A 27,281-nucleotide genomic window follows, 5' to 3' on the forward strand; every position below is an offset into this window, starting at 1 on the left:
AGTTTGATGTAGTCCCCCTTGTTTATTTTTAGATTTTTTTACCTGTATTCTTGGTGTCATATCCAAGAAATCATTACTAAGAATAAAGTCAAAAAGGATTTACCTGTTTTCTTTTAGGAGTCGTAGAGTTCCAGATATTACCTCTATGTCTTTAATCCATTTTGTATTAATTTTCATGTATGGCATATGATAAAGGTCCAATTTCATTCTTTTTATATGTGGATATCCAGTCTTCCCAACACAGTGTTTATTGAAAATACTATCCTTCCCCCACTGTATATTACTGACATTTTTGTCAAAGATCAGTTGACTGTATATGTATGGGTTTCTTTCTAGGCTCTCTAATTTTCTCCATTGGTCTATGTGTCTGTGTTTATGCCAGTACCATACTGTACTGAATTACTGTAGCTCTGTAATATACTTTGAAGAATAATGTCTCCAGCTTTGTGCTTCTTGCTCAAAATTGCTGTTTGGGGTCAATGCAGCCACCATGTCCGTGGAGAGAGGGTGAAGTGGCCGAGCTCCGGCCCGAGGCACCAGGTCTCCCAGAGGGTAAGAATGTCGGCTTCTTCAGTCCGGGCCACTGTCGGGGCTGTGAGTAAGAGGAAGCTGCAGCCCACACTGGCCGCCCTCACCCTGATACCTTCAGCAGTAAACAAGATAAAACAGCTTTTTAAAGATAAGCCTGAACAGGGAGGTCTGAAAGTTGGTGTCCAAACCAGGGGTCCTAACGGCCTTTCTTACACTCTAGAATATACAAAGACAAAAGGAGATTCTGTTGAAGAAGTTGTTCAAGATGGAGTCAGAGGGTTCATCGAAGAGAAAGCACAACTAACACTTTTAGGAACAGAAATGGACTGTGTTGATGATAAATTATCCAGTAACTATCCAGTAATTATTCAATAACCCAAACATCAAAGGAACGTATGACTGTGGAGAAAGTTTTTTTTTTTTTAAAGATTTTATTTATTTATTTGACAGACAGAGATCACAAGTAGGCAGAGAGGCAGGCAGAGAGAGAGAGAGGGAAGCAGGCTCCCTGCTGAGCGGAGAGCCCAATGCGGGACTCGATCCCAGGACCCTGAGATCATGACCTGAGCCGAAGGCAGTGGCTTAACTCACTGAGCCACCCAGGCGCCCCTGAGAAAGTTTTAATATTTGACTACTCTGGCTGTAAGCTCCAGGAACACTCATGGAAGTCCTAGGGCTTACTGAAGAAATCATGTGACTGTCATGTGCTTAAAGTTTATAATGCCTTACGAGGGAAATAAAATGATGCATTTTGAAAGTGAAAAAAAAATTGCTATTTGGAGTCCTTTGGATTCCATATAGAATTTTGGGATTCTTTTCTCTACTTCTCTAAGAAAAATACCATTGAGATTTTGATATGGATTTCACTGAGTCAGTTAATTTGAGTAGTATGGACATTTTAACAATATTAATTCTTCTAATCCATGAACATGAGATGTCTTTTCAATTATTTGTGCCTGTTTAAATTTCTTTTGTTAGTGTCATGGTTTTTAGTATGCAGATCTTTCGTCTCCTTGGTTAAATTTATTCCTGAGAATTTTATTCTTCTTGATGCCATAGTAAATAGAATTTTTTAAAATTTCCTCTTTGGATAGCTCATGGGTATGTAGAAATGCATCTGATTTTTGTATGTTGATTACATATCCTGCAACTTTACCACATGGATTATTATTTCAAACAGTTTTGGTGGAATCCTTAGGATTTTCTACATCTACTATCTTTTCATGTACAAACAGAGATCATTTTACTCCTTCTCTTCCACTTCAGATGTCTTGTATTTCTTTTTCTTGTCTAATTGCTCTGGCTAGGACTTCCAGTACTGTGTTAAATAGAAGTGGCGAGAATGGGCATCCTTACCTTAGAGGAAAAGTTTCAGTTTCATGTCATTAAGTACGATGTTAGCTGTGGGGTTGGCATCTATGGCCTTTATTGTGTTGAGGTAAGTTCCTTCTATACCTAATCCGTTAGTTTTTTATCATAAAGGGTGTTGAATTTGGTCAAATGCCTTTCTGAAACTATTAAGATATCATAGATTCTACATCTCCTTTTCATTTATCCTTTGTTCTGTTAATGTGGTGTTTCATGTTGATTGATGTGTATTTGTTAAACTATCCTTAAATTTCAGTGATAATAAACAAATGAATGAATGAATGAATGAATGAATGAATGAATAAAAATAAGTGGATTGTTGAGGCTTTCCACTCTTACTGTATTGCTATCTATGTCTCCCTTCAGATTTGTAAGTGTTCGCCTTATATATTTTGGTGTTCCCATGTTTGGTGTATGTCGTTTATAATGACCATATCTTCTCTTGAATTGACCATTTTATCCTTATGCAATGATCCTCTTTGTCTGCTGTGGCTGTTTCTGAGTGATATAAGTATAGCCACTTCCATTTCATATGGTTATCATATGCATAAAATAGTCTTTCTCATCCCTTCACTTTCAGCTTATGTGTGTTTTTAAATCTAAAGCGAGTCTCTTGGGTGCCTGGTTGGCTCAGTCAATTAGTGTCTATGTTCAGCTCCAGGTCATGATCTCAGGGTCCTGGGATTAAGCCCTGCTTCAGGCTCCCTGCTCAGCAGGGAGTCTACCTCTCCCTTTCCCTCTGCCCCTAACTTTGGGCTCATGCTCTTTCTTTCTTGCTCTCTCTCTCCCTCTCAAATAAATAACATCTTTAAAAAAAAAAAAATTAGGGGCACCTGGGTGGCTCAGTGGGTTAAGCCTCTGCCTTCGGCTCAGGTCACGATCCCAGGGTCCTGGGATCAAGCCCCACATCGGGCTCTCTGCGCTGCAGGGAGCCTGCTTCCTCCTCTCTCTCTGCCTGCCTCTCTGCCTACTTGTGATCTCTGTCAGATAAATAAAGAAAAAATCTTTAAAAAAAAAATTTAAAAATATAAAGTGAGTCTCTTAGAGACGGCATATATTTGGGTCTTATGTTTTTATATCCATAGAGCCACTCTGTATCTTTTAGTAAAAGGGAAAAAGCAAGGAAAGTCCCTCACCAATCAGTCCAGCTGGAAATTCTGGGCAGGCCAGCTGATAGAAACCACTGAGCGTATGGGCTAGAGAGCCCATGGATGAACCCACTCGATGGGTCTGCAGGTGAGTGGGCATGGTGCTGGGGTCCATGGGTCGGTAGGTCCAGTGCTGGCACCCACAGCTGGGCAGGCTCAGTGCTGAGATCTGCACGTTTGCAGATTTGGCACTAGGCTCCATTGACAGACAAGCCCAGGGGCTAGGTCTACAGTCCAGCTTTTTGCTTATAATGAATGAATGCTTCAAGGACTTTTTTTACATTTTTATTTAGTATAATTGATATACAAAGAACACATATTTAATATGTACAATCCATTGTATGTATATACCACATTTTGTTTATTCACTCATTCATCAGTGCACACTTGGCTGCTTCCACCTTTTGACTGTTGTGAATAATGCTGCTAGAAACGTAAGTATAAATAGATCTGTGTAAGCCCGTGCTTTCCATTCTTTGGGGTATACTCCCAAGAAGTGCAATTGTTGAGTTGAATAGTAATTCTACTTTTTTTTTTTTTGAGAAAATGATAAATACATTTTCATTTTTAAATTCATATGTCTTAACTTCATTTTTAAATTCATGTCTTAATTATTCATATATCTTAAATTATTAGTGAGGAATGACATTTAGAATATCTCTATAGACCTTGATATTTCTTTATTTGTGACTTATGAGCATATGCTAACGTTTATAATAATTTTTCTTAATATTAAGAATAGTAGGGGCACCTGGGTGGCTCAGTTGGTTAAGCGACTGCCTTTAGCTGAGGTCATAATCCCTGAGTCCCGGGATGAAGTCCCACACTGGGCTCCCAGCTCCATGGGGAATCTGCATCTCCCTCTGACCCACTCCTCTTTCATGCTCTCTCCCTCTCTCTCAAATAAATAAATAAAACCTTTAAAAAAAAGAAGAAGAAGAAGAACTGTTTCCTCTCATCTGAGTTTCAAGCATTTTTCCAGTCATTATTTGCTTCTTGCTTCAGTTAAAGGTGATGTGTCTGCCTGTGTATGTATTTATTGTAGGAGTGGGAAGAGAGAGATGGCACTGTTGTTTCTAAAACAAATATATACGATGTGAAAATTTAAAGTTCACATTTGGACATGAAGCATCATCTTATGCAAATTGTTTCTAGAGAAGAGCACATCTGCATTCAATTTTTTGTCTTTGACAGGATCCTTGACAAACACACACACCTGTTTCACACCCCAAGTTCCCTCTGCCCAGCATTTAAAACAGTAGATGGTCTTTCAGGAAAAGCAATAAATCTATGGGAGAGAAGCCTATAAAGTCTTATTCAAGATGCTTAGTGTGAGAGACTTTGGCAGAAATAGAAAATTCCGACAATATTGTCACTAAGCTGTTTGAGAAATAGGCAATCGAATCTTGATTAATGAGTATTTCCTACATCATTTATGCCGTCTCTCCACAGCTTACTTCTGCAAACTCTAATACATGGTCCCAGAGGAAATGCTGTTTTCTCTGGTTTTGTGATCTTTTTGCCTCCAATGTCTAGATCACAAAGACAGCAGCCAGGCTGGGCAAAAAGACTGAAAAAAATTATCAGGCTTAAAAAACAAACAAAACACAAACAACTCTCAAATATAAAAGGTCTACTTTACTTTTTTTTAAAAGATTTTATTTATTTATTTGACAGAGATCACAAGTAGGAGGTAGATAGAGAGGAGGAAGCAGGCTCCCTGCTGAGCAGAGAACCTGATGCGGGGCTCCATCCCAGGACCCCTGGGATCATGACCTGAGCTGAAGGCAGAGGCTTTAACCCACCCAAGTGCCCGAAAGGTCTACTTGAAATCTTAGGTCACAGAATCTTCAAATTCCTTAAAGGCTCCTTTTCTTGCATCCCCGGATGGTCAGTAAACCCTGTTTTTCCTACTCAAAACTTAAGGACAGCATCAGCCTCTCTCTCCCCCAGCGCCCCCTCCCCGTGTGTGCTCATGCTCTTGCTTTCTCTCTTGCTCTCACTCTCTCTCAAATCAATAAAGTATTTTTTTAAAAAAATGAATAAATTTTAGGGAAAAAAAGAGCAGCATCAGCATGAGTTGGTCAAGCAGAAAGGGAGGTGGGAAATGTGCATTTCTGCTTTAATCTTAAGATCACAATCCTTTCTAACAGTGTTTCTCAGTATTTCTTTCATTATCATTCCCCAAAGGAGCCTTTTCAGACAATTTTTCCTAATTGCCCCCCAATGAAATTTTAATGTCACAGATACACTGTGTATCTCTTAACGTGTTATATTTATATCTATGCATTTTAAAAACAGGGAGTTTTTTTCACCATTCCCTCCTGCAAGAACCAATTTTTGTACCCTCTAAGGTAATATAACATTTGTTGAGCCTGAACGATCTACAGAGTTTTTTCTCTAAACAGCCCACCCTCACCTTTGAAATCACAGACTCTCAGAGAAATAAGGTGAGAACTTGTTTGAATAACTGAATTGTCCTCACCCACTGATTCTTTTTTTTTTTTTAAAGATTTATTTATTTATTTATTTATTTATTTGAGAAAGGGGGGGGGGTGGGGGAGGAGAGCAGGTGGGAGGGGCTGAGCGAGAGGGAGAGAAAGTCCCCAGCAGACTCCATGCCAAGCACAGAGCCCAACATGGGGCTGTCTCATGACCTCTCATGACATGAGACATGACATGTCTCACCTGAGCTGAAACCAAGAGTCAGTCTCTTAACTGACTCAGCCACCCAAGTCCCCCTCACTCCTGGTTTCTGGTAGACTTATCCAGGAAGGCTCTTTTTTAAAAAATACAAAAGCTGGGGCTGGATGTGCTCTATCAGGTTCTCTACAGTTGGAGCCTGGACCATTTTTTTTTTTTTTTTAATGCCAAGTGATTTAAACACACACTCTAAATTTTGAACCACTCATCGAGTCCAATCTTTAATAATTACTTTTACAGCAGCTCCTATTTCTTGAATGCTAATGATTTGCCAGGCCCTATCTAATTCTCTACCTCAGATTGCTTAGATTGACTGTAGGAGGTAGGTACTATTATTATTTCTTTTTTACATATGGGGAAACTAAGGCATAAAGGAATTAAGAAATGAGCCATGATAGACAACTAGTCTAGACAATCTGAAGTCAGAAGCATCACTCTTTATCATTAATCCACATACCACACACACTGATTATGCACAGACCTCTTCTACTCCATGTCTCTCTTGGCCATGTCCTGGCTCAGAAAGACACCAGAGTCTGTGCCTAGGATATCATTCCCTAAGATACCAGTACAGGAGGGGCTGGAGGGATTCCCTGCAGAAATTGGGTAATGCTATAGTCTCAACTCCCAGCATCACTGGATCTCCTGTGTCCCAAAGAGAAACTGCTTGAGCCCAGAGTCTCAGAGACCCCCCTCCGTAGCTCCTTCACAGTCCCCACTAATCCTTCCCCCACAAACCAAAACAAGGCCAAGGAATGGGGTGGGAGGCAAACCTTTCTCTCCGATACTTACTCTCTCTCTCTCTCTTCCTGTGTCAGCACACAAACAAATACTCTCTTGGCAAAAAATAATAATAATAATAATAATAATAACAGGAAAGCAAAAGTCATGCATTTCAATTCGTGCAAATCTGTGTCCCAGCCAGCCCTCCCTGCCTGCTACGTGAGAGCTGAGGAAGGCAAGGCTGCTCAGACTGAGGTTTCTGATCTACCTCTAAAGTTTCCCTGCTGAGACTGTAACAACTGAAAATTTGTTTTTTAAGAAAGTACCTTCTCTGCAAAGGGCAGCCCTGTATTTCTCTGTGACTTGAGCAATGTCATTACTGCCCAGAGAATGGAGACAGAGGGGATTTACTGCTTAAAAGGCTTCTCAATAAGTCACTGGCCTCGGTAGAGATGCATATCCATAATTTATGGAGGAAGTGATCAATCACTAGAAAATATGTCCTGCCCATTAAAGTGAGCCGCTGGCCTCCGGACTCTTGTCAGCCCATCCCACTGAAATGGAGGGTCTGGGCCAAGGACACCTGCTACTACTTCTCTCTCCACTGCTGTTCAGGGCACAGACGGGAACTTTCTCTTCGCCTCAGAGGCTTCGAGCCTTGTAAAGGAACCAGGGTGTACAAGATAAGTTCATATAAGGGAAATAGAGGGGAAGAGACGTCTCTGCTATTCCCACAGGTGACGGGGATGTGTGCGCATCTAGGGCGAGAAATAAGATCTGGAGATTGAAGGCTGGTGAGCAAGCTGGGCACATAGAAACAGACGAGGAGCACTGGCCTATCTACTCCACTTGCAAAAGGGATACTGAAGGGAAAACAAGAGAGGGAGCAAAGGACACAAGTAACCAACGAAGAAACAGGAAAGGATTTACTAATCAACAAACCAGAGAGAGACAGAGGAAGTTGAACCCTAGAGTCATAATGTGTCCGTAATTGCTCAGCACTCCGCAAACTTGGCCCAAGTCTAATGTCACCTGTATTTGCAAACACTCGGGAGCTCTAAGAGATACCTGTGTCCTGTCTCCGTGATTAATGGTAAAGGAAAACCAGGCATCAGGGCAGCTCAGCATATGTTCCTTGTCACACTGGCCTGAGCTCCCTCTGGTTCTTCTGACCACACAGTGGTAACTTGCTGCTTCCTGACCCTCAGGAACTATCCTGGAGTTCCTTGTCCCCATGGGAGAGGAGGAAGGCCAGTAGAAACAACCGGGAGATATTTCCCTCTTCTGCTCCCACTGAGACATTGCTTTAAGACCCTCTACAAACTGAAGTGAGAAGCCCACTAGTATTATTTTTCTCACCCACAGCTCTCATAAGAGAAATATCTGCTCCTCCTCTAATATGATGTCACAGAGACATCACTTACAGAGATATCACTAAAATTTCTTCCCCTCTGTTTTCACATTTTAATAGGGTCCAATCCCTAAGTCTAAAGGAATGAATTGCTAAGAGTGGAATTTCAATTAATAGCCAGCCTTGTGAGTATGCTAGGCCCCAGTGAATTCACCCTTGGTATGGCCTATAAGACACTGAAAGATCCAGTCTCTGTCCAGGTCTCTAACATATCCTATCCCTTGTGATACTTAGCTCCCCCCTCAAACAGACCACTGCCTCACCAACCCCAGGGCCTTTGCACATGGTCTCCTTTCTATCTGGAACTCTCCCCTGCAGCTCTTCACTAGTTAATAGTCCAGTTTAGCCTTCACATGCCAGCACAAATGTCACTCTTTCAGGGAAATCCTCCCTGCTTACCCCAGACAAAGTCAGGTATCCCTGTTCTAAGTTCCCCAGCATCAAGCCTGACTTGTCCATAGCACATATCACTCATTCCTTCTTTGTCTTAAAAGCCCTAAAGGCACAAGTTTGACAGTCTCCAGCTACTTAAAGAGGGCCAGGGTGGCTGGCTTATAGTGGGAAGGGGGGATGAGTAGGTCAGAAAGGCAAATTAGGCCCATAAAAGCTTATACTTTTATGGATAAAGACTAGGATACTAGTCTAAGGGCAATGAGAAAATACTGGAGGGTTTTAAGCAATGCAGTGACATATCTGATTGACGTTGTGAATGGTTTGCTCCAGCTCCTGTGTGGAAGGAGAGAGGGGCAGCGTTGGAGCAGAGAGATGATTTGGAAGGCCGTCATACTGGGGACACAGCTGCGCTATAGGGCTATTTGGTGGAGATGCAGAGGAGTAGACGGATTCAGTGTGCGTTCTGGAAGAAGATACAACACAATGCGTTGATAGACGGAATGTAGCGTTTGAGGAAAGGAGAAGAATCGGTTTGCGGCGTGATTAACTAGTAAGTGTGGCATTGTTATATTGGCATGGGGAAGACAGAGGAGTAGGTAAAGGAGGGAAATCAATGTCGTTTTGGGGAGTTCGACTTGAAAACTCTTTCGGATAGCCAAGCACAAATGTCAAGAAAGCAGAAGGACTTGCTAGGAAAAGTCAGAGCTGGAAAAAGAGGCGGAGCAATCATTGATCTATAGACTGGTTCGCCAGGGTCAAGGCCGCTACCCGAGGACAATGAAGGAGGGGCCGGCATCGGCGATGTTTGCAAGTGAATGAGCACAGGGAACCAGGAAGCCCCGGGGAGCAGGGAGAGAAGGACCTGAGAGCAGGGAGAATAGGAGACGCCGAGGTGGTGTAATTGCCACAGCGGGAGCTCTAGGGTAGGTGGCAGGTATGCTTGGTAGGAGCGAGGACAGGAGCCAGTGGCCGGTTGTCCGAGAGGCAGAGACCTCCCCTTGCGACAGACCTCGCCAGGCGAGCATACACATTCCAGCCCCCAGCCTTTGCTATGCTGGCGGTGGTGCTCTGCCCCAAAATACCGTCCCTCCTCTTTCCAGGCACCGGTCCTCCCACGACTTTGTTACATATTTTCGTTACATATTTTGCAACCTTAAACCAGCTCTGCGTGCCTCGGGGCTGCCCGCACGCCGACCATTCAACGAGCACTAGCGAGGCTCCCGAACCGTTTGGGAACACCTTCCCAAACCTGTCCTGCGTGTTGCTGCTGCTCGGTTTCTCGCCCTGGAATTCTGCTCAGTCCTACACTCTCCGGTCCGGATTCAGGGTTCCGCGGTCGTGCAAGATCCCGCCCTCTGCTCGGGATCCCCTCCGACGTGATCGCTGTCCCCGTTAGCCCCGGGCACGAAGCCTCGCTGACATGCACCCCAGCTGCTTCTGCCTGATTCTCCCCGAGGGAGAGCCCTGGGAAACCCCCGCGACCCCCTCCCTGGAAGGCCTCGGCCCGCGGACACCATCCCTGTGCTGACGAGCGCCACCTCCCGGTTTCTCTTGATACCGTCACCTTGTCAGCAGGCTCCTTCCAAACTGCTTTCATTGTCTGCAGGAAGGTTATTCTGCTCCTTATTCTCTCTCCTTTTTTTTTTTTTTAACATCTCTTATGGAATTTGATCTCAATCTTTTCATTGTTCATTTTTACAGGGATTTGGGTTGCTTTTTCCTTCCTAACATCATGGCTCTAGAGCTCCCTCTTCTGCTGCTTTTGTGAAATGTCCTCAGTAGGTTTCCCGTCTAAAAAAATCCGTCTCTGCTCTCCTCCCTTCTTTCATCTGGACTTTCTTTTCTCCTTGCCTCTGCTGACCCCATGCTTCATTTTGGATCTTGTTCCCAGCAGTTTCCACTCACTGTGGGGCTTTGTCTTGGAAGGGAATTTTGTCTGTTTAGTTTTGAGGATGACCCCCCCTCCCCCGACTACCTGACCCTTCGGATCTCATAGCTCGCACACAGCCTAGTGGAGACTAAAACCTCCTCCACTTACGGCCCTTGTTCTCAAGGTGGTGTCCTGCATCTCCCGTGAAGACCCATCTACTTGTTTGGGACCTTATAGCCTCATCAGATGCCCTGTTGCTCTCCCTCGCTTTCTCCAGCACAGATGTTGATACAATTCGGATCTTGGAGTGTTCCTGGTTTGTCCCAGACGCCCCCTCATATCTGGGGTTCATGAAGATACTTTAGCTTTTTTGTGGGTATTGACTATAGATTTGGGGAGCTGGTGGGGGGTAGTTCTAGCTAACTGCGTTGTTTTATTTAAAGGGGTATGTGGAGAAATTACAAAAGCACGCCGCCACTGCCATTTTTCCAGAATCCCTTGGGTTATCTGTTCAAGCCTCTTAACAACCCTCTGAGGTACTTACCCTTATTATCCCCATTATACAGGTGAGAAAGTAAAGCCTAGAGAGGTCAGGCAAAAATCCCAAGACCAAATATTATATACAGTAGAAATCAGATACATATCTAGACATTCTGCCTGTGTGGCCTGCACTAACCCCATCGAAGGCCTTAAGTGTCATTAAGCTACCAGAAGGACGAGAAGAAATTGAGCAAACGAACAACAGGGAGACACTTGTTCACAGATGAAAGAATGGGATAAACAAAGGTCCTGGGGCTTCCCTGCTTTTGAGGAATTGGAAGAAACCAGTGTGGCTAGAGACTTGTGAGACATGGGGGTATCCCATGACATGCTGCATGAAAAAGAAGCCGAAGTAGACTATTCAGGACACTGCAAGCCATGGAAGAGATTTTGCATTTTAACCTATATGCAATGCAAGGCCATCCAAGAAACTCTAAGATGCACGCAACAGAATTCAGGAGGCTCATTATGCTCCACTTAAAGAACTAAATTAGGTATCTTTGGACCTAAATGATTCTTTGACCACAGAGAAGGTGGGTAAATGGCATGGTATAGTATACTCATTGCCCATTAGGGAGTGAACCCAAACAGAAGGAAAATGGTTAGGGAGTGAACCAAAATAGAAAGGAAATGGTACCCAGGGAAGGGAAAAATCATGAGAAAGGAGGGTAGGTAGCATGGGCAGGGGACCAGATTGAAAAAACCCTGGGCTGTCCTAGCTCAGCAGACCCCTGGAAGCAATGGCCTTTCTTCACATTCACATCAGTTGCTTCTGAGAGGAAAATGGTGACAGAGCCATGGAGCGCATTACACAGTCTAAGCCAAAGAGAGCTACTGCTTTTGGCTGCATAGCGCAGCACATTCTTTCAAGAGGCTGCATCCCCTTTGACAATTTTTAGGACTCTGCATCAGAAGGTCAGCCACACTCACCTGTCAAGATATTTTGGGTAGTAATGACTCCCCTTTCTTGCTATTCATATCAGTCGCCTTTTGTTAGAGTCACCAAGGCTTTGTGAGCTGGCTTTGTGAGACGACTTCCAGACAATGTAATACTCGGCCCTTTATCTGTTCGCATTCAAACTTTAGGAGAAGTATGAGGGAAAATGGAAGAAAGGATGATGCCTGTGACTTGGGATTATTTTTATCTACATCCCATGGAGGAAAGTTGCTTAGATACTGTGGAACTCTTTCTGGGACTTAATACGTTTGATAAATAAAGCAGAGTCACTTTCCAAACTCACTGATGATTTAATTTCTAGAGCTATTTAGGTCCCTACTTTAAACTCTGCCTTCTTTGGGATCGTTGGGCATTATTTGTGGAAAAGCCACTGGGTGGTGGGTCATAGACCATAGGCCTGAGGAAGGTCAGGACAGCTCTAGTCAGCTAAGGGCAATCATGGGGGAAATTGCCACTAGTCAACCGGCCAACCTTACTCTCTGTCAGCTCCCACCACGAGTGTAGCTGACAGGTAGAAGGTGAGTTGGGAGGGTTAGGAATGAGGTGAGGGACTTGGGACACTTTGTCCCAGGAAGGGACCAACAGCATCAGATGTCATCATAAGATCTGATGCTTGACATGAGCATGATTGTTTCCTCCTCAGCTGGAACTACCCTGTGGATGGAAACAGATGCCTCTAATTCTCTTACACAACCCTACGTGAAACTTCCCTTCCTACACCAAATGGGCCAGGGTATACTTCACATATCAGTGGTTCTCAAGGCTTCTGGGAACATGTTAGAATACAATGCATGGGCCCCACCCCAGAACTACTAAATGAGGAACTCTGGGAGTAGGGCCAGCAGGCTGTCCTAGTAAGTCCTCCAGGGGAATCTTAGTGCTCCCTGAAGACTGAGACCCTGTGTATCACACAAATGTAGCAGCTAAGCAAGAAGCATGGGGGGGTCCCCAAAATCTCCTCACCTCTGGGGATGTGGCACTGGGCCCGTGTGGCTTGCACAGACCACACCGTGTGCTTTCCACATGCCCTCCACTGAAGCCAGACCCTGGGGAAGAGTCAGAGATCAGGTCAGCTGGAGGACACATCCTGGTGAGCTTGCTGGAGACCAAGGGAATCTGTGCTTTCTACACTGTCACGCAGGCAGACTTGAGAATGTGCCCTTTTCCCAAACTCTTCCTCATACAGACAGAAGCTTCACCATCCACTGGTAAAGGGGAGTAGGAGAGTCACTTTAAAATACACCGCTTTGGCATATTGATTACTTTGAATTAAAGTTACTTGAGAAAGAGCCGATTCAAGAAGGACACTCTGACCTCCTTGGTCCTCCCTTGAAAGCAGAAAATAAATTTCACATGTGAAGGTACTGTCCCTATATCAGGAGGATAGAAGGCATCACTATTGCCAGAGATAGGGAATTCAGGGCCAAGAAGGCTGGATAAACAAACCTTGCTACCTCTTCGCTAATTAGCTACCCCAGCCCCAAATCCTTCGTTTTGCCAATCCCTCACTAATTTGTTTCCTTGCCTAAAAAACATAAAAGATGCCTGCTTTGGTGACTTCTTTGAGTGTCATATTTTTATGGACTCCTGCACATATGAAATTAAATTTGGTTTTCCCCAATTCATCTGTCTTATATCAATGTAATTATTAGACAAACCAAAGAACCTAGATGGGAAGAAGGGAAGTGTCTTCCTTCCCTACGCTGACAGCTCCTTGTCCCCAGCTGAAGGTCAGTCTGTCTGCATTTGGCTAAGCAGCAAAGGAAGGCAGTTTCCACAGATGGGGGGTGGGGAACTGTGCTCATAGCCTCCACCTCTCACGTAATGGTGATGATGATGGTGTTGATGATAGGACCCCATGTTGATGTTGATGTTGATGATATGATCCCATGTTGATGTTGATGATATGATGATGTTGATGATATGATCCCGCTGGAAAGTCATGTCCTTCATCAATAATGAGATGAATGCATGATGGAGACTTGGAAAAACTTCTCAAAAGACCACCTCCTTTAGAAATCTTCCTTACTACAGGGTTGCCTGTGTGGCTTAGATGGTTAAGCATCCGCCTTTGGCTCAGGTCATGATCCCAGGGTCCTAGAATCAAGGCCCACATCAGGCTTCTTGCTCACCAAGGAGTCTGCTTCTCTCTCTCTCTCTCTGCCCTGCTCATGTTCTCACTCTCTCTCTCTCTCTCAAATAAATAAATAAAATTTTTTAAAAAAAGGAATCTTCCCTACTACAAAAATGAAGCAACATTTCTCTCCTCTTGCCCATCACTCAGAATCCTGAGTGATTTGTAGAATCACTTCCATTAATGTTTGCAATAAATCCAAGCTTGGGAAGGTGGCATTTGTTCATGTTGTTTTATAGTGTCTTTTCTTATTTTAAATGGAGTATTGGAGTAGAGACTTTGGAATCAGAAAGATTTGGATTTGATTCTGAAAATACAACTTACTTGTTGTGTATCTTTTAATCTAAAGCAAACTCAACCTTTCTAGGTCTCTGTTTTCTTATCTGTCTAGTGGAGGTGACAATGTCTACCTTACAGAGTTGTGAAAACTTTAATAAAATAACTTGTGCTTATTATATAGAATAAGTACCTTTTTGTCTCCCCTGATGTTTTCTTTTCTACTTGCCTTGTGTAATAATCTTGCACACAGATACCTCCTGGGTGAGACTTCTTTCCACCGGGGAAAATGAAGGACATCACCTTGTGACTTTCTAGTTTTTCATGATCCTGTATTAGTCATGTCCAGATCCCCCATTGGACTAGAACACTTTCATTTCTCTATAAGTCTCTGATGTTTGTGTCCCATATCCCCCTAGAATGTTAGAACCAAAAGGGGTCTTAGAATTGGTCCATTTAATGTAATGTTTTCATTTTATAGGTGAAAAAAAACGTGATCACAAAGGCTGAGATCACCTGTTCAAGGTCATTTGGTGAGGTAGTAGCAAAGCACAGATTCAACTCTGTTCCAGTTCATCTTCTATCCTGTTATCTGACCTAGCAGCTGACATCGAAGATACCACAATTTTCCCTTGGTTAGCTTCCTGCTAAATTTTAACTTAAAAAAAAAAAATGGGATAGAAACTGATTTTTCTTCCCACTCAATCCTGCCTCTAGATTATGCACCTAACTTTTTAAATCAGAGAATAATGGAACAGGCATAATCATGGATATATTTCACAGAGGAGCAAGAGCAAAACAATTCCGTGGATCTCAAACATCTTTTTAAAAACAATAATCTTTGCAGAAATCAGTAAGGAAACACCAGAGCCCTCCCAGACCACCCACACGGTCCTGTATCCAGGAACACCCAACAGGAAGTCAAAACTATGACCCAGAAAGGAGGCTAATTAAAGCACACAGTGGGGAATGAAGCTGGCCACCTTCAACACCAGTAACTAGTGTTCGCTCAAACAACTGCAGCATCGAGAGAAGAGAAAGGAAAAGAAACTCCTCTGTTGTCATTCATTCCAAGAGAGGCATGCTATGATTTCTTTGATGTTCCACCACAGGATGTCTGCAACAAGCAGCCAGGCCTGACAAGAGAGCCGCTCCGTGAAGAGGTCAACATGAAAACCAAATGATATCAGGAGAGATCGGTAAGGTGGACCGAAAGGTTACTACCTGGGTGATTTGGATGCAGAGTAAGACTGTTTCCAAATGTCAGATTTGTTCAGCAATCAGGCACTGGAGTGGCTGAAACAGTGCCTGAAGATGGGCCATGGTCTCCTTGATCGAACCGGAGAGCCCAAGCAGCCCCACGCTAACAGTGCTGACGGCCTGAAACAGCAAACCGCAGTGCTAGGTGGGCCGAACAGCAGCGACAGCGGAGGGGGTCCAGCTAAGAAGAGACCTCAGGGGGTGGAGGTGAATGAGGGCTCGACTTAGGAGGGAAGGTCCTGACTCTCTCCCACTTCCTGCTCCCCTCCTCGCGGGCTCGTGGGTCGTAACCTTGAGAGTTCGCTTTGGGCCAAACTAGTATCATCTACTACTGACCTCTTTGTGCTCCTACTCAAGACTTACAGAAAAGTGAGGAACATGAGCTCCTGCTTCTGTGTCACCTCCTGTGTCCCCAGCCAGCAGCAGAGGTTATATAGGAAGCTCCTCACCAACTCAATCCTAACACCATTCACTGCTGCTGGTATCACAGTTCTGTTTGTACATGCCTCAAGCCCACCCCCCACCCCCTTCAATACCCCCAACGCCTGCACCCCCAGCCCCATCTTTCTCTCAGAGAACACGACTCACTCCATGTTCTTCAATTCTTCAGGATCCCTTTCCCTAACAATGCCCCTGCAATAGTCTCCGCCCCTCCCCACCCCACCCCCCAAGATGACCAACAAAATATCCTGTGCTTCAGTGACTCCTGCAAGCACTGGGCTTTCTACTCACCCATTCCCTCCATTCGTGTCTTCGAAGGATACGCTTCTGGAGTATCGGGGTCAGTGATGTGTGCTTATCTACATCATACCAGTGCATCTCTTCACTCTTCTCATCCACATTTAACTCGGACTTAAATATCCCAGTGAGCTATCCACAATATGAGGAAAATAAAAAGGTTCTCTAAGCGCCTCCTAATTTTCCCAAGACATATGCTGTAGTTGTTACTCTTAAGTATTATTGTAAGCATTATTTAACAGTGCACTGGCTGCTGTGAAGAAACAGATGTATTCCCTTCTCAGTGAGTTAACAAGTTAAATCAGAAAAAAAAAAAAAAAAGTGTGCGTGTGTGTGTGTGTGTGTGTGTGTGAGTGCATGTGTGTGTGTCAGGGAAAGTACAACAGGCGAGGAAGGAAAATACTAACGAGATGGGTAATTACTTTGTACGGGTGTTCAAGGTACATGGAGGGGGGTGTGCTTCTGAGCACGAGTTTCATAAACATGGGAACCCCCAGAAAGTACTTGTGAGACCCTTAGAGCATTGCTTGGATGACTTAAACTGTCAGCAAAGTCGTTTCCAACTGGAAAAGCGTTCTTCAACTCAGTTTAAATAGTCGGCGTTAATCTTTCTAATCCCTTTGAATAACCACCTCCAGGTGTCTGGATGGTGGTGGTTATTCTCTGGCCATTCCCCGATGGGTCACAGCTTGCTGTAGACAGTGTGTCTCTGAGGATGGGCTATATATAACCCACAGGCATTTTCCCTACAGAAAAGAGTATGTTTCCAGGGTCCTTGAGATACGAGCAGGCCCTAGGTCTCTGTCATGGAGCTTACAGTCCAGTGGAGTGGACACACTTACATGTGTACCGCGTGATTATGTGTTTAATTAGAACGGCTCTGGAGGCAAAGTTCTGGGAGCATTCATGGCAGAGACCCAAGCTCTGGAAGGGGTGGTGGTCAGAGAAGCTTTCCCTCAGGATGGGGTGATTAAGTGATGGTAGAAGAGGTGAAGACGGATTAATCAGAGACAGAAAGGGGCTGAGGTGTTGGCAGCATCTGGAGGCCCATTAGCCCAGAAAGGGTGACACATTTGAGGCAATGGACAGTGGTCACTGAGGCTAGGACGCAGGCAACACTGGCTAGTCACAAGGCTGGAAAGACAAACAAGGACCAGATCGGGCACGGTCCTGCAGCTCACATGGACAATTCTGATTTTATTCCAAGAACAATGGCTAGTCACTGGGTGTGGATTTGTGGCCCGATAACTATAAAACATGGAGCAAGATGTGAATGTTTATATCATTCTTACCTTTGGCTGACAGGAAAAAATAGTTCTTTGAATACTCCTCCAAGTTGTGTATTTCTTTTTACAAACTCAGAATGTCCTGTGAGGCCTTTATCCTCTCACTGTCTCTCTGGAATCCTTAACTCTTAACTGTCCTGACAGGACGGAGCATGGCGAATGAGTCTGGTTTTGTTTTCTGGGGGACAGCAGAGACCTCTTGTGTGCTACATGTCTGCCCTCTTGTGTTCACTTAAGAATCGACGACTCTGAAACCAAAGTTCAAAAATAAAGCAGCGTGGGAGTGTGAGTGAGGGAGAAGAAGGTGGATTGGGTCTGTAGAAGGATAAACAGCATCTAAGTCATGACATGAAGAAGAGTAGTGCTCTCTTCCTCACCCTCACTCCCAGTCCCCCCAAGACGGGTGTTAAAAACTTGGGTTTATGCAGGTTAACAAGAATAGTCACGGAGTTTTGAAATGGATTAAATATCGATTTGAAGGGGCGCCTGGGTGGCTCAGTGGGTTGAGCCGCTGCCTTCGGCTCAGGTCATGATCTCAGGGTCCTGGGATCGAGTCCCACATCGGGCTCTCTGCTCAGCAGGGAGCCTGCTTCCCTCTCTCTCTCTCTGCCTGCCTCTCCATCTACTTGTGATTTCTCTCTGTCAAATAAATAAATAAAATCTTTAAAAAATATATATATATCGATTTGAAGTTACCAGCCTAAAATTTGACCAAATCCATACAGATTACTGAAATCAACATGTTGAGGCAACTTCAGTTTAGAGAGAGTTCAATCTTTTTTTAAAGATTTATTTATTTATTTTAGAGGGAGAACTTGTGCAGGGAGAGGGGCAGAGGGTGAGGGAGAGGTAGAGACAGAATCTCAAGCCGACTCCCTGCTGAGCAATAGAGCCCAACATAGGATAGGGCTCCATCTCATGACCTTGAGATCCTGACCTGAAATCAAGAGCCGGGCACTTAACCAACTGAGCCACCCAGGCGACCTGAGAGAGCTCAGTATTAAGAAGGAAATTTATTGTTGATTCTGAGCCACTTCTGCCTCCTCAGATCCTTTCCAGGGGCCATTTTTTCCCCAACTGGTCTAACTGTCATCATTTCCTGGCACAATCCCGTCTAGCTCTCCCCTCTCCTATCAGCCAGCAACTTCGCCTCACCTACCTACCCAGTCCATCGCCTCACCAAATTTTTTTCTCTCTCTTTCTTTTTTAAATTCTTATAGATTTCTTTATGGAAAGAAATTGAGTAAAGGGAATGTATGAAGAAATTGTACACAATAATATTATGTCAAGAAGAATTTCCTAAGAGTCTGTCAATGACATGGTAGAATGAGGAGAAAAAGAGAAATAAGAGGACAATCACCCAAGTTATTTAAAAATCAACTGGATAAAGTCTCCAAGAATGTGCCAGCAGGAAGGCCCCAGGCTCAGCCCTATTGGAATGAAGAAAATGATCCTAAAAGGACTTCTCTCTCCTTCTCTTACTTTTTCTGTAGGCTGAATTCTTTAACTCTTACCCAAAGACAGTGAGATTCATTGCTTTCCTGTGGCCAAATTCATCAGAAACTAGAATAAAAGCTAGGGAGGGGAATATTAAAGAATCCCTTCTTTAACTATCAGGAAACGCCCTGGTCCCATGGGAGCAAATCAATATGGGGCTTTCGTTCTAGGCCTGCTCCTGACTCTGTGATCAAAGGAATTCTCTGAAATCAGGATGGTAAATACCGCTAACATTTTTGGGTAAAAACTGCTGTGTTATACATAGCTTCCTACAGTGTCTGCACATAATTTTTGCCCATCAACAAGTAAAGTTTTATCCCCCAAATAGCACCCGTTTTCCCATTTATGTTTATGGTGATTGCTCTGAGTTCCATTTGTTATTTTTTTGTGTACAGCCTTGCAGAGCTTTGCAATCATTTTTTCAAAATCAAAACATGGGACTTATGAGCATTACCATACAGGGGCAGATCAAGGTCCTTACCATCTAGCACCCTAGTTGTGGTTTTCTATAGTACATGCTCAGATAAACGTAGCCTTTGACTTTACCCAAAATTCCAATGGAAAATCTACCATGACGTGATAATTTGATAGCACCTCGTACATAGAGCACCTGTACTTTATAAGCACTTTCACAAATACCCACTGTTTCGAGCTTCACTTTGAGTAGTATTTAGTCCATCTTCCAAGTGAGGGACATGAAGCTCAAAGGAGGGAGTCATTTTCTCAACGAACGACACCAAGATGGCAAGCTGCAGACCAAGACAAGCCTGGATCTGTCTCCAAAACCCCAACTTTGCTGTGTAACAAACTACATCGACTAGAGGCTTAAACGACCCCCAGTCATTATCTCACAGTTTCTGCGGGGCAGGAATCTGGGAATGGCTTAACTGGGCCCCTTACTCAGGGTCTCACGAGACTGCTGTCAAAATGCCAACCACACCGGGAAAGATCCGCTCAGGTTCCTTCTGGTTGTTAGCAGATTACATTTGCTTGTGATTGTAGAACTCACAGTGGCTGGCTTCTTCAAGACAAGCAGGAGAGAGTCTCTGATGGCAGAGAGAGACCCCAGTTTCTGTTTTAAGGGATTTCCCCTCATTGAGTCAGGCCCACCCAGAATAATCTCCCTTTTGATTAACTCAAAATCAACTGATTCGGGATGTTAATTGCATCTTCAAAAGTTACTTCATTTCTGTCATATTCTATTGGCTAAAAGCGAATCACCAGTCCTACACACACACACACACACACACACACACACACAGGGAAAGGAAATATAGAACAGGACTCACTGGGAGTCACCTTATGATACGCAAAACACTGGCAGGGTACAGGCCAAAAGTTCTGATCAGTGTCAGTAAGTACTTTCTTTTAGCCATATTATTTTATCAATTTTCATTAACTTTTAGTACTTTCATTTAGCCATTATTATTTTACCAATTTTTATGATCTTTATGATGAGGTTCTATATCTCATACTTATCACCAGTTGATTCTCTTCTAGGTGTCAGCATCCTAATTAGGTTACATTTGAGCGCATACTGGTTTCTGAACTTATTTAATACATAAAACCCAATTTATAGGTGAACCAAAAGGATCTCACAGTCCCCTAGCTACTAAGTCTTATAATATGTGAATATTATTTAATCTTGCAAGAGGCAAACCTAAGGGTCCACAACCACAGTGCCTGAGAGTAACCTGAGCTTCCTGTAATGGACCACACCAACCCAGTTTCTGATGAAAGTATTTTCCCCGTAGTCTTCCCTCCCTGCCAGTGTGCTTCAATTCTCCAGTGCCGAGCAGGGACAATGATCAGTGGTCACCAAGGGATCAGAGGATCAGGACCAAGTGTAGGATTCTTGCAAGAGTCTTTCTTAACTTTCATGTTTAATTTTTGTCTCTTCGGGTTGAATAGTTAAGTGGTTTAGACATACCCCACAGCCTTGATTTCTAGTCTGCCAACAAGAAGTAGGAAGAGGTGTCTGTCCTCTATCCAAACTGGTCAATAGAGCAGGGAAAGACAAACACCGCTTGGGATCTCTTAGAACTTAATGAATGAAGGAAACAAAGTAGAGAATAAGTGCCAGGAGCAAGGGGTTGAAAGAAATAGGGAGACACCAGTAAAAGGTGCAAACTGTCTGTTAGAAGATAAATAAGGTCTGAGGATCTGGTGTATAACATGGGGAGAGTAGTTGATAACACTGTACCGTGCCATTGAAATGTGCCAAGAGAGCAGAGCTTAAATGTTTTCTCAAGAGAAAAAGAAAAAGGGAGGGTACCTGGATGGCTCAGTCAGTTAAGCATCCGACGCTTCATCTCAGCCGGGGAAATGATCTCAGGGTTGTGAAGTTGAGCGACTCCACTGGACCAAGCTTAGAATTCCCTCTCTCCCTTGCCCTCTGCCCCTTCTTCTCCCCCACCCCACCCCCACTCACGCATGCTCTCTGTCTCTGTCTCTATCTCTAAAAGAATAATAATAAAATTTTAAAAATTAAACAAAGAAAAAAGGAAAGGTAAGCATGGGAGATATGATCTGCTAATTAACTCAATGAGGGAAAACTTTAACAATGTGTATGTCAAATCGTCATGTTATATGCTTTAAATATCTTGTGACTTTGTCAATTGTACACCAGGAAAACTGGAGGGAAAACTAGTTAATTGAGTACACAGTAGTTGGTGCTTTTATGATTTGGAGAGGTAATAAATGAGGGAGATGAACCAAATTAACTTTGCTGTAACTTATCCTCTAGTACTATAAGATACCAAATATGTTTGAGCACCCTCTATACCTTCTTCCTTGGGTTTCTACAGGTGCAAACGTCCCTGGTCTGGAGTGACTATGGCAAGGCTCCCTTTTCCATGTGGTATGATGACATTCTTTCACAGGCAGTCTGGGAAAAGACAAAAGAAGTGATTGTACAGATCTGGAAAGATCCTCACCACCTTCTTGCTCTGAGAGTAAGTATGGAGGGGCGCTTAGGCGTGCCTCTCTTGCCAAAAGGAATACGGGCACAACAAAACTGGTCAATGAACTGAAAGAGTTAAGTGTAATTTATGGGGAAGCTGAAACCTCCTTTCCGAGTCAAGAATATCTTCCCCACACACTAGCGCATATCTTTTGTTTAACACAGCTGTCCTAAGCTGTCACTCTGGGCCAGGAACTAGATGAGGTTCAGGGACTCCACCATGTGCAAGAAACAATGCCAGGCTCTTAGCAACTCTGGTGAGCCTACTGAGAGGAAACATGTATACCCAGAAAAGATAACATGTTGAAGATCCTGATATATCAGGAAAACCTGGGACCAAATCTAAACCCAGGAGTGTACCAGGCATATGATTTGAGAACAATTAAGTCATCTCACCCTCTGAGGACAGTAATAATACCCACTTCCTTGGAATGCCATGAGGATATATAAAGCATCTGACACAGTGCCTAGCAAAAAGAAGTTCCTTTTTTCTTCCTAATCACATCCCTCTTTCCCTGAAGATTCTTGTAGACAGCAGGGCAAAGAGATGACAATGCAAAGACAGGAATAATTCAAGATGGCGGCTACCTGGCAGGCCAGACTGAAGCATGGTCTAAGACCTGCAGCTTTCAGGGCTGTGCAGGAGTTGGCTGGGATGCTGAAAGGACTGAGGACCATCCCAATTCACACTCATCAGCATCACTGCAGAACTTCTGAGACTTTGAGTCTGGTCAGCATGGGCCTTTCTGGCAAGAGTCCCTGCCTCCTGGAATATGAAGTCAGGGCTCTGGGGAGTATTTTAGGTTCCTCTTATTTTTCTTGGTGATTTATGTTTCTTTCATATTCTTAACTGCCTGGGAATAGGGCTGGCTTATGAATCCTGGAGTTAATGTCTTCTATTTTCATGAAGCTGGGAATGCATTTTCCTTAGGGACATTAGGCTGGCTGACCATAACAAATACTATATTTCAAGAGAAAATGGAAACGGTATGAATTCTAGGGATGGAATTCTCAGGCAGAGGTATCTGTAGGATACCTGTAGATATCTGTAGGAGAAGGCTCTGATGACCTGGTAGGACTGTCACTTTTTGAGAGAAAGGAAAACATGACTCCCTAATGGAAACCCAATAGGGTTTGAGGTTCAGACCCTCATGCTATTAGATGAAAGGCTGACTCATGAGATCTTAGAAGCCTATGAGCATCTCAGCTATTACTTACTTAGGACAAAATATGAAGACAAACAAGGAAAAAAAGATGAATCAAATTGTGTTCACTTGCAATTAGAGGGCATCCATTGTTTCTTACCATCCAGAATTACTTCACCTTTCTTTAGGTAAAATAGTTGTCTAAATTCCCTTTGGTACATCACCCCTTCTATACTCTCAGTCTATGGGTTTTGACTATGGTTGGCTTCAATCACCCTGTCAGGGGTGGATCACTTCTCGGCCTTTTGGCTAAGATCAAGTGTAATCACCCTGTCAGGGGTGGATACTGAAAAGTCTAAGTCACTGGTTCTCAAACCTGGGTGCACAGTGAAATTATCTGGAGAGGTTTTAGAAAATGCTAATGCTTGCATTTTATCCCTAGTTACTCAGTCATAATTCTAGGGTATGGAAACAACATAAATATTTTTTAGCAACTCTAGGTCACCCTACTGTGAAGCCAGAATGTAGAACCACTGGTTGATCTTATCAACATATCTTATGTTCCTAACTATAGTGATTGTTTCAAAGATAGGAATTCAACCTTATCTCATCTAATGAGACCCTGACCCTAAACATTTGTCTGTTTGGAAGAGGGAGGAGAAGGAGACAAAGCTCTCTTCCTCGCTGGTGGTAAAGCTGAAATGATAAAATGTTTGGAGACAGTGTGACCCTGAGGAGCATAAGAATGAAACCAGCTTGGAGGAGCACAGCAGGGAGCAGAGAGATGGAGGAAGAGGGGTCCCTGTTCCAAGCTGCGCCTGAAGCTAATGAGAGCCCTAGACTTTTCAGTTCACAGCCAGTACACTTCCTTTTAACTTAAGACAATTGGTGGGTTGGGGTGGAGGGAGGTTCTGTTACTTGCAACTGGAATTGTCCTAATATACTGCCACTGGCCAACTGAGACCAAAAGTCTAGTTTCCCAGGTTAATCTCCACAACAGCACAGATCAATCAGAGTTATAGATTTTTTTAGGCTAGAAAGAACCCATTGAGTTTCTAGTCCAACACACTTATTTTATGGATTAAGGTCTACAGCACTTTGGGAAAAAGTCCAGTAGGTGACAAGCTATATATCAAGATCAAATTTCCTGACTTGAAATCAAGTGATTTTTTTTTTTTTTAGCACTCCACACTACTTCAGTAATACATTAAAAATCTACTAAGACAGTGGTTTTTGAGAACCAATGATGTGTTTAGCTGTATGGATCTCTTCCTATAAATAGTCAGCTGTCCAACAGAAGTGGATGTGGTTCTCATTCTCAAAGAATTTACATTCTATCTATTATGAATTCCCCACTTGAAGACAAGAGATATGAACATAGAATTAATGGTAAAGCACATGGACTTGTCAAGCCCACCCACTTACTACCACTTTCTTTTGACTCTAATGATACACTTAATCTCTATACTATCTGTATTTCATCACCTTATAATGTCATTAATACATGTCTTCATATGGCAAAGATTCAGCTAATTACCTTAGGTTTGAGTCCTTAATACCATATCTGATATTATTCGGTGAATGAATTAATATTGTTATTATTACATACATGAAAACCCATGAAGTATAATGCACAATTTAAATATTGCACATGGAAAACTGAAATATATCAGATAGCACAAAGCACGGGGTGGTAAGTGATGGATGCATGGCCTTTTCAGAGCTTGCAAGTCATCTGCACATAGGGTGAATCTACTCGGGGAGCATGTTTTATGTGATCCATGCAGTGTTTTTAAAAACATTCTTAATTATTTCCCAACATTTCAAGGCATTAGGCATTTATATCAAATTTAAGACATTTTATATAAAAATCTAGATTTCTCTCTTCACCTGACACATCCAAAACTCCTGAAGCTACACTCCAGCATTGCAACAATCAGCTGGAACTGAGAAGTGTCTGCCCAATTCAGAAAGACCCTACACACCCCACCCCATCCCAGACCCTACTCAACTGTAGTTACTATCCAACCCTTGTAGGCTTTAGAGTTCTGTGGCTCAAATCAACATGTAAAAATGACGTTCTTAGAATCCCCACTTCCATGTTATGCTAATGTGCTTTTCACATATACACACACATAAATACACACACAGTGTCTCCTTAGCCACATACATTAGGAAATGCTTCATAATAAATCCTCAGCCACCAGAAATATCACACATTCACTTAAGACTCTAGAAACATTACAAAAAAGAAACCTGATCAAATTGTTTTAACCTGGTGTCTCTCAAATATATTAGACTGTAGAAAATTTCCTCCAAAGAAGACTTGGTGTTTTTGGAAGACAGCTGGAGATTATTGGAATAGACTTGACAGGACCTGTGTGATTGTAAGAAAAGAAGGTTCAAAAGAAGTAGTGTATGTTGTCTCTGTCTGATGTGTAGACACAGCTTCCATACTGCAGAGTAAAGTTAATAAACAATCTAAGAGTGAAGAGAAGTTGGAGAAATGGCATTTATGAAGAGAGATACGAGGAAAAGGAATATATTCTGATCTGTCACTAAAAAAAAAAAAAAAGAAAAAGAAAAAAAAAAGATGGCTTGGGGAATTAAGTCCTGTAAATATTCGGTACCATTTCTTAAAGAGAAGCAACTCCATGATAAGGGCACCCAGAGAGCCAGAGCTGCTGCTGGTATTTTACCAGAATCTCAGCTTTGATCTGCTGTTTGGTGTATCTTTGCTTTTTCTCCATATGCTATGTTATGACAACTTAAGAACAGATTTTCCTTTCATAATAAGTAGACTGGAGAATTTGACTAATGATCTACTTTTCTTCAGCAAACTAACTCAGAATGATCAGTAAACTTTTAGCTACATGGGCCAGCACAGAAGTCCTTTGTTCACTGACTTTCATCAACTCAAAAAGTTGGTTTTGTTCTGTACTACAGGCTTGGCTTGGTGAGTCATCAAATATTAGTAGTATCAATAATTTATAGCCAGATTAATTTGGCAAAGCTTAAGTCTTTAATTTCATGAGGTTGTTTGTTTGTTTTAAGTACTGAACAAATAGCTGTTAACTAGAGAAATTTGGAAAGTACAGATAGAAGAAACAATTAAAAATAACTAAAGGCAAATAATAATAATAATTGAAGGCAGAATTAAGGGTTAGAATTTGATATATTTCCCCAAAACCTTTCCAAAAAACATTTAATATATACACAGTATTCGGTATAATGTGAATTTTTAAACCCATAATTTAAAAGGTTCAATAAAACATTTTTAATGTTAAATTTATTTGCACCATCCAAATTCCCATCAACATCAGAATAGATAATACTCCATTATCTATACACAATGAGAATGAACTCTCTAAAGTCATGTACTTTAGTCAATTTCCACAGGAATATAACATTAAGGAAAAGAAACCAAACACAACAGAGTGCAAACTATAACGCTTCTCTTAATATAAAGAACAAAAATAGACAAAATAAATTTATGCAGTTAGAAGTCAGGATAGTGCTTTCTCTTCAAGGAATGATACCTACAAGGTATTCAGGATGTCCAACTAGGCAGCCGGCTGTGCTCTAGATCTGGGTATGGTTACACAGACATTCCTGGGTGTGAAGATCGTTGATCTGGCACTTAAGAGTGCTTTTCTGTATATATGTATATACTGTATATAGGTATATATACAGAAAAAATTTTAATAAAGATTTTAATTTTGTAAAGCTTATGTAAGCCATCATCTCAGAACTTACACGGGACATCTGCCTGCAACTGGTCACCGTCATTGTTTTCTGCTCCCTCTTCAAGAAAGACTGAATGTTGAGTCTTTGACAAAATAGCCCTTTGGAAACACTGAATAAAATCATTTAAAACGTCAGTGCAACCACAAAACAACAATAAAAATTCTGTTCCCCCTTCAAATACTTTAAGATGATATAAGATTTGGCAGATTTATGTTTATCCACATCTAACTTCTTCAGTCTTCAAAATAACCTATCTTCTTTTACCCAATTTTTTATTGTGGTAAAATGCACACAACACAGGATTCAAAATAAAAGTAGAAGGAGGAAACAGCTGAACTAGACTTGTTACGGATCTCTTTAAAGTTTCCAATTACTCCCTCTTGTTTCCAGTTGTTCCCTATGACCTTTATGCTATCATTGTCCTATATTTTAAGTTTATGTGTGCTATAAACTCACAAAATATTGTTACTATTTTTGCTTTAAACAAGCATGTGTAATTTGGAGTAGTTAAACATAAGCAAAAAAAAGTTCAAATTTTTTTAAAAAGACTGAATTTATTTCCTCTCTCTGACTTCTCTTCTTCCTTCCTTT

The 27,281-nt window shown here is 42.5% G+C and overlaps 2 protein-coding genes across 2 annotated transcripts in view; one reads left to right on the forward strand and one right to left on the reverse strand.

Annotated features, from left to right (window-relative positions):
• Nucleotides 1-558: 558 nt before the first annotated feature.
• Nucleotides 559-906, forward strand: LOC116572951 (iron-sulfur cluster assembly 1 homolog, mitochondrial-like). The gene has a single exon (XM_032312467.1). The coding sequence runs from the start codon at nt 559-561 to the stop codon at nt 904-906; it is 348 nt and encodes a 115-aa protein (XP_032168358.1).
• Nucleotides 907-16,075: 15,169 nt separating this feature from the next.
• XPNPEP1 (X-prolyl aminopeptidase 1) overlaps nt 16,076-27,281 on the reverse strand; it is a 111,827-nt gene continuing 100,621 nt past the window's right edge. The window contains exons 21-22 of the mRNA XM_032312462.1: nt 21,622-21,723; nt 16,076-16,185 (exon numbers count right to left, since the gene is read on the reverse strand). Of these exons, the coding sequence (XP_032168353.1) occupies nt 21,670-21,723 (54 nt within the window). The 3' untranslated portion in view covers nt 16,076-16,185; nt 21,622-21,669. The remainder of the gene's footprint in view (nt 16,186-21,621; nt 21,724-27,281) is intronic.

This window comes from Mustela erminea, chromosome 14 (assembly GCF_009829155.1).
Source record: "Mustela erminea isolate mMusErm1 chromosome 14, mMusErm1.Pri, whole genome shotgun sequence".
NCBI classification, from domain to species: Eukaryota; Metazoa; Chordata; class Mammalia; order Carnivora; family Mustelidae; genus Mustela; species Mustela erminea.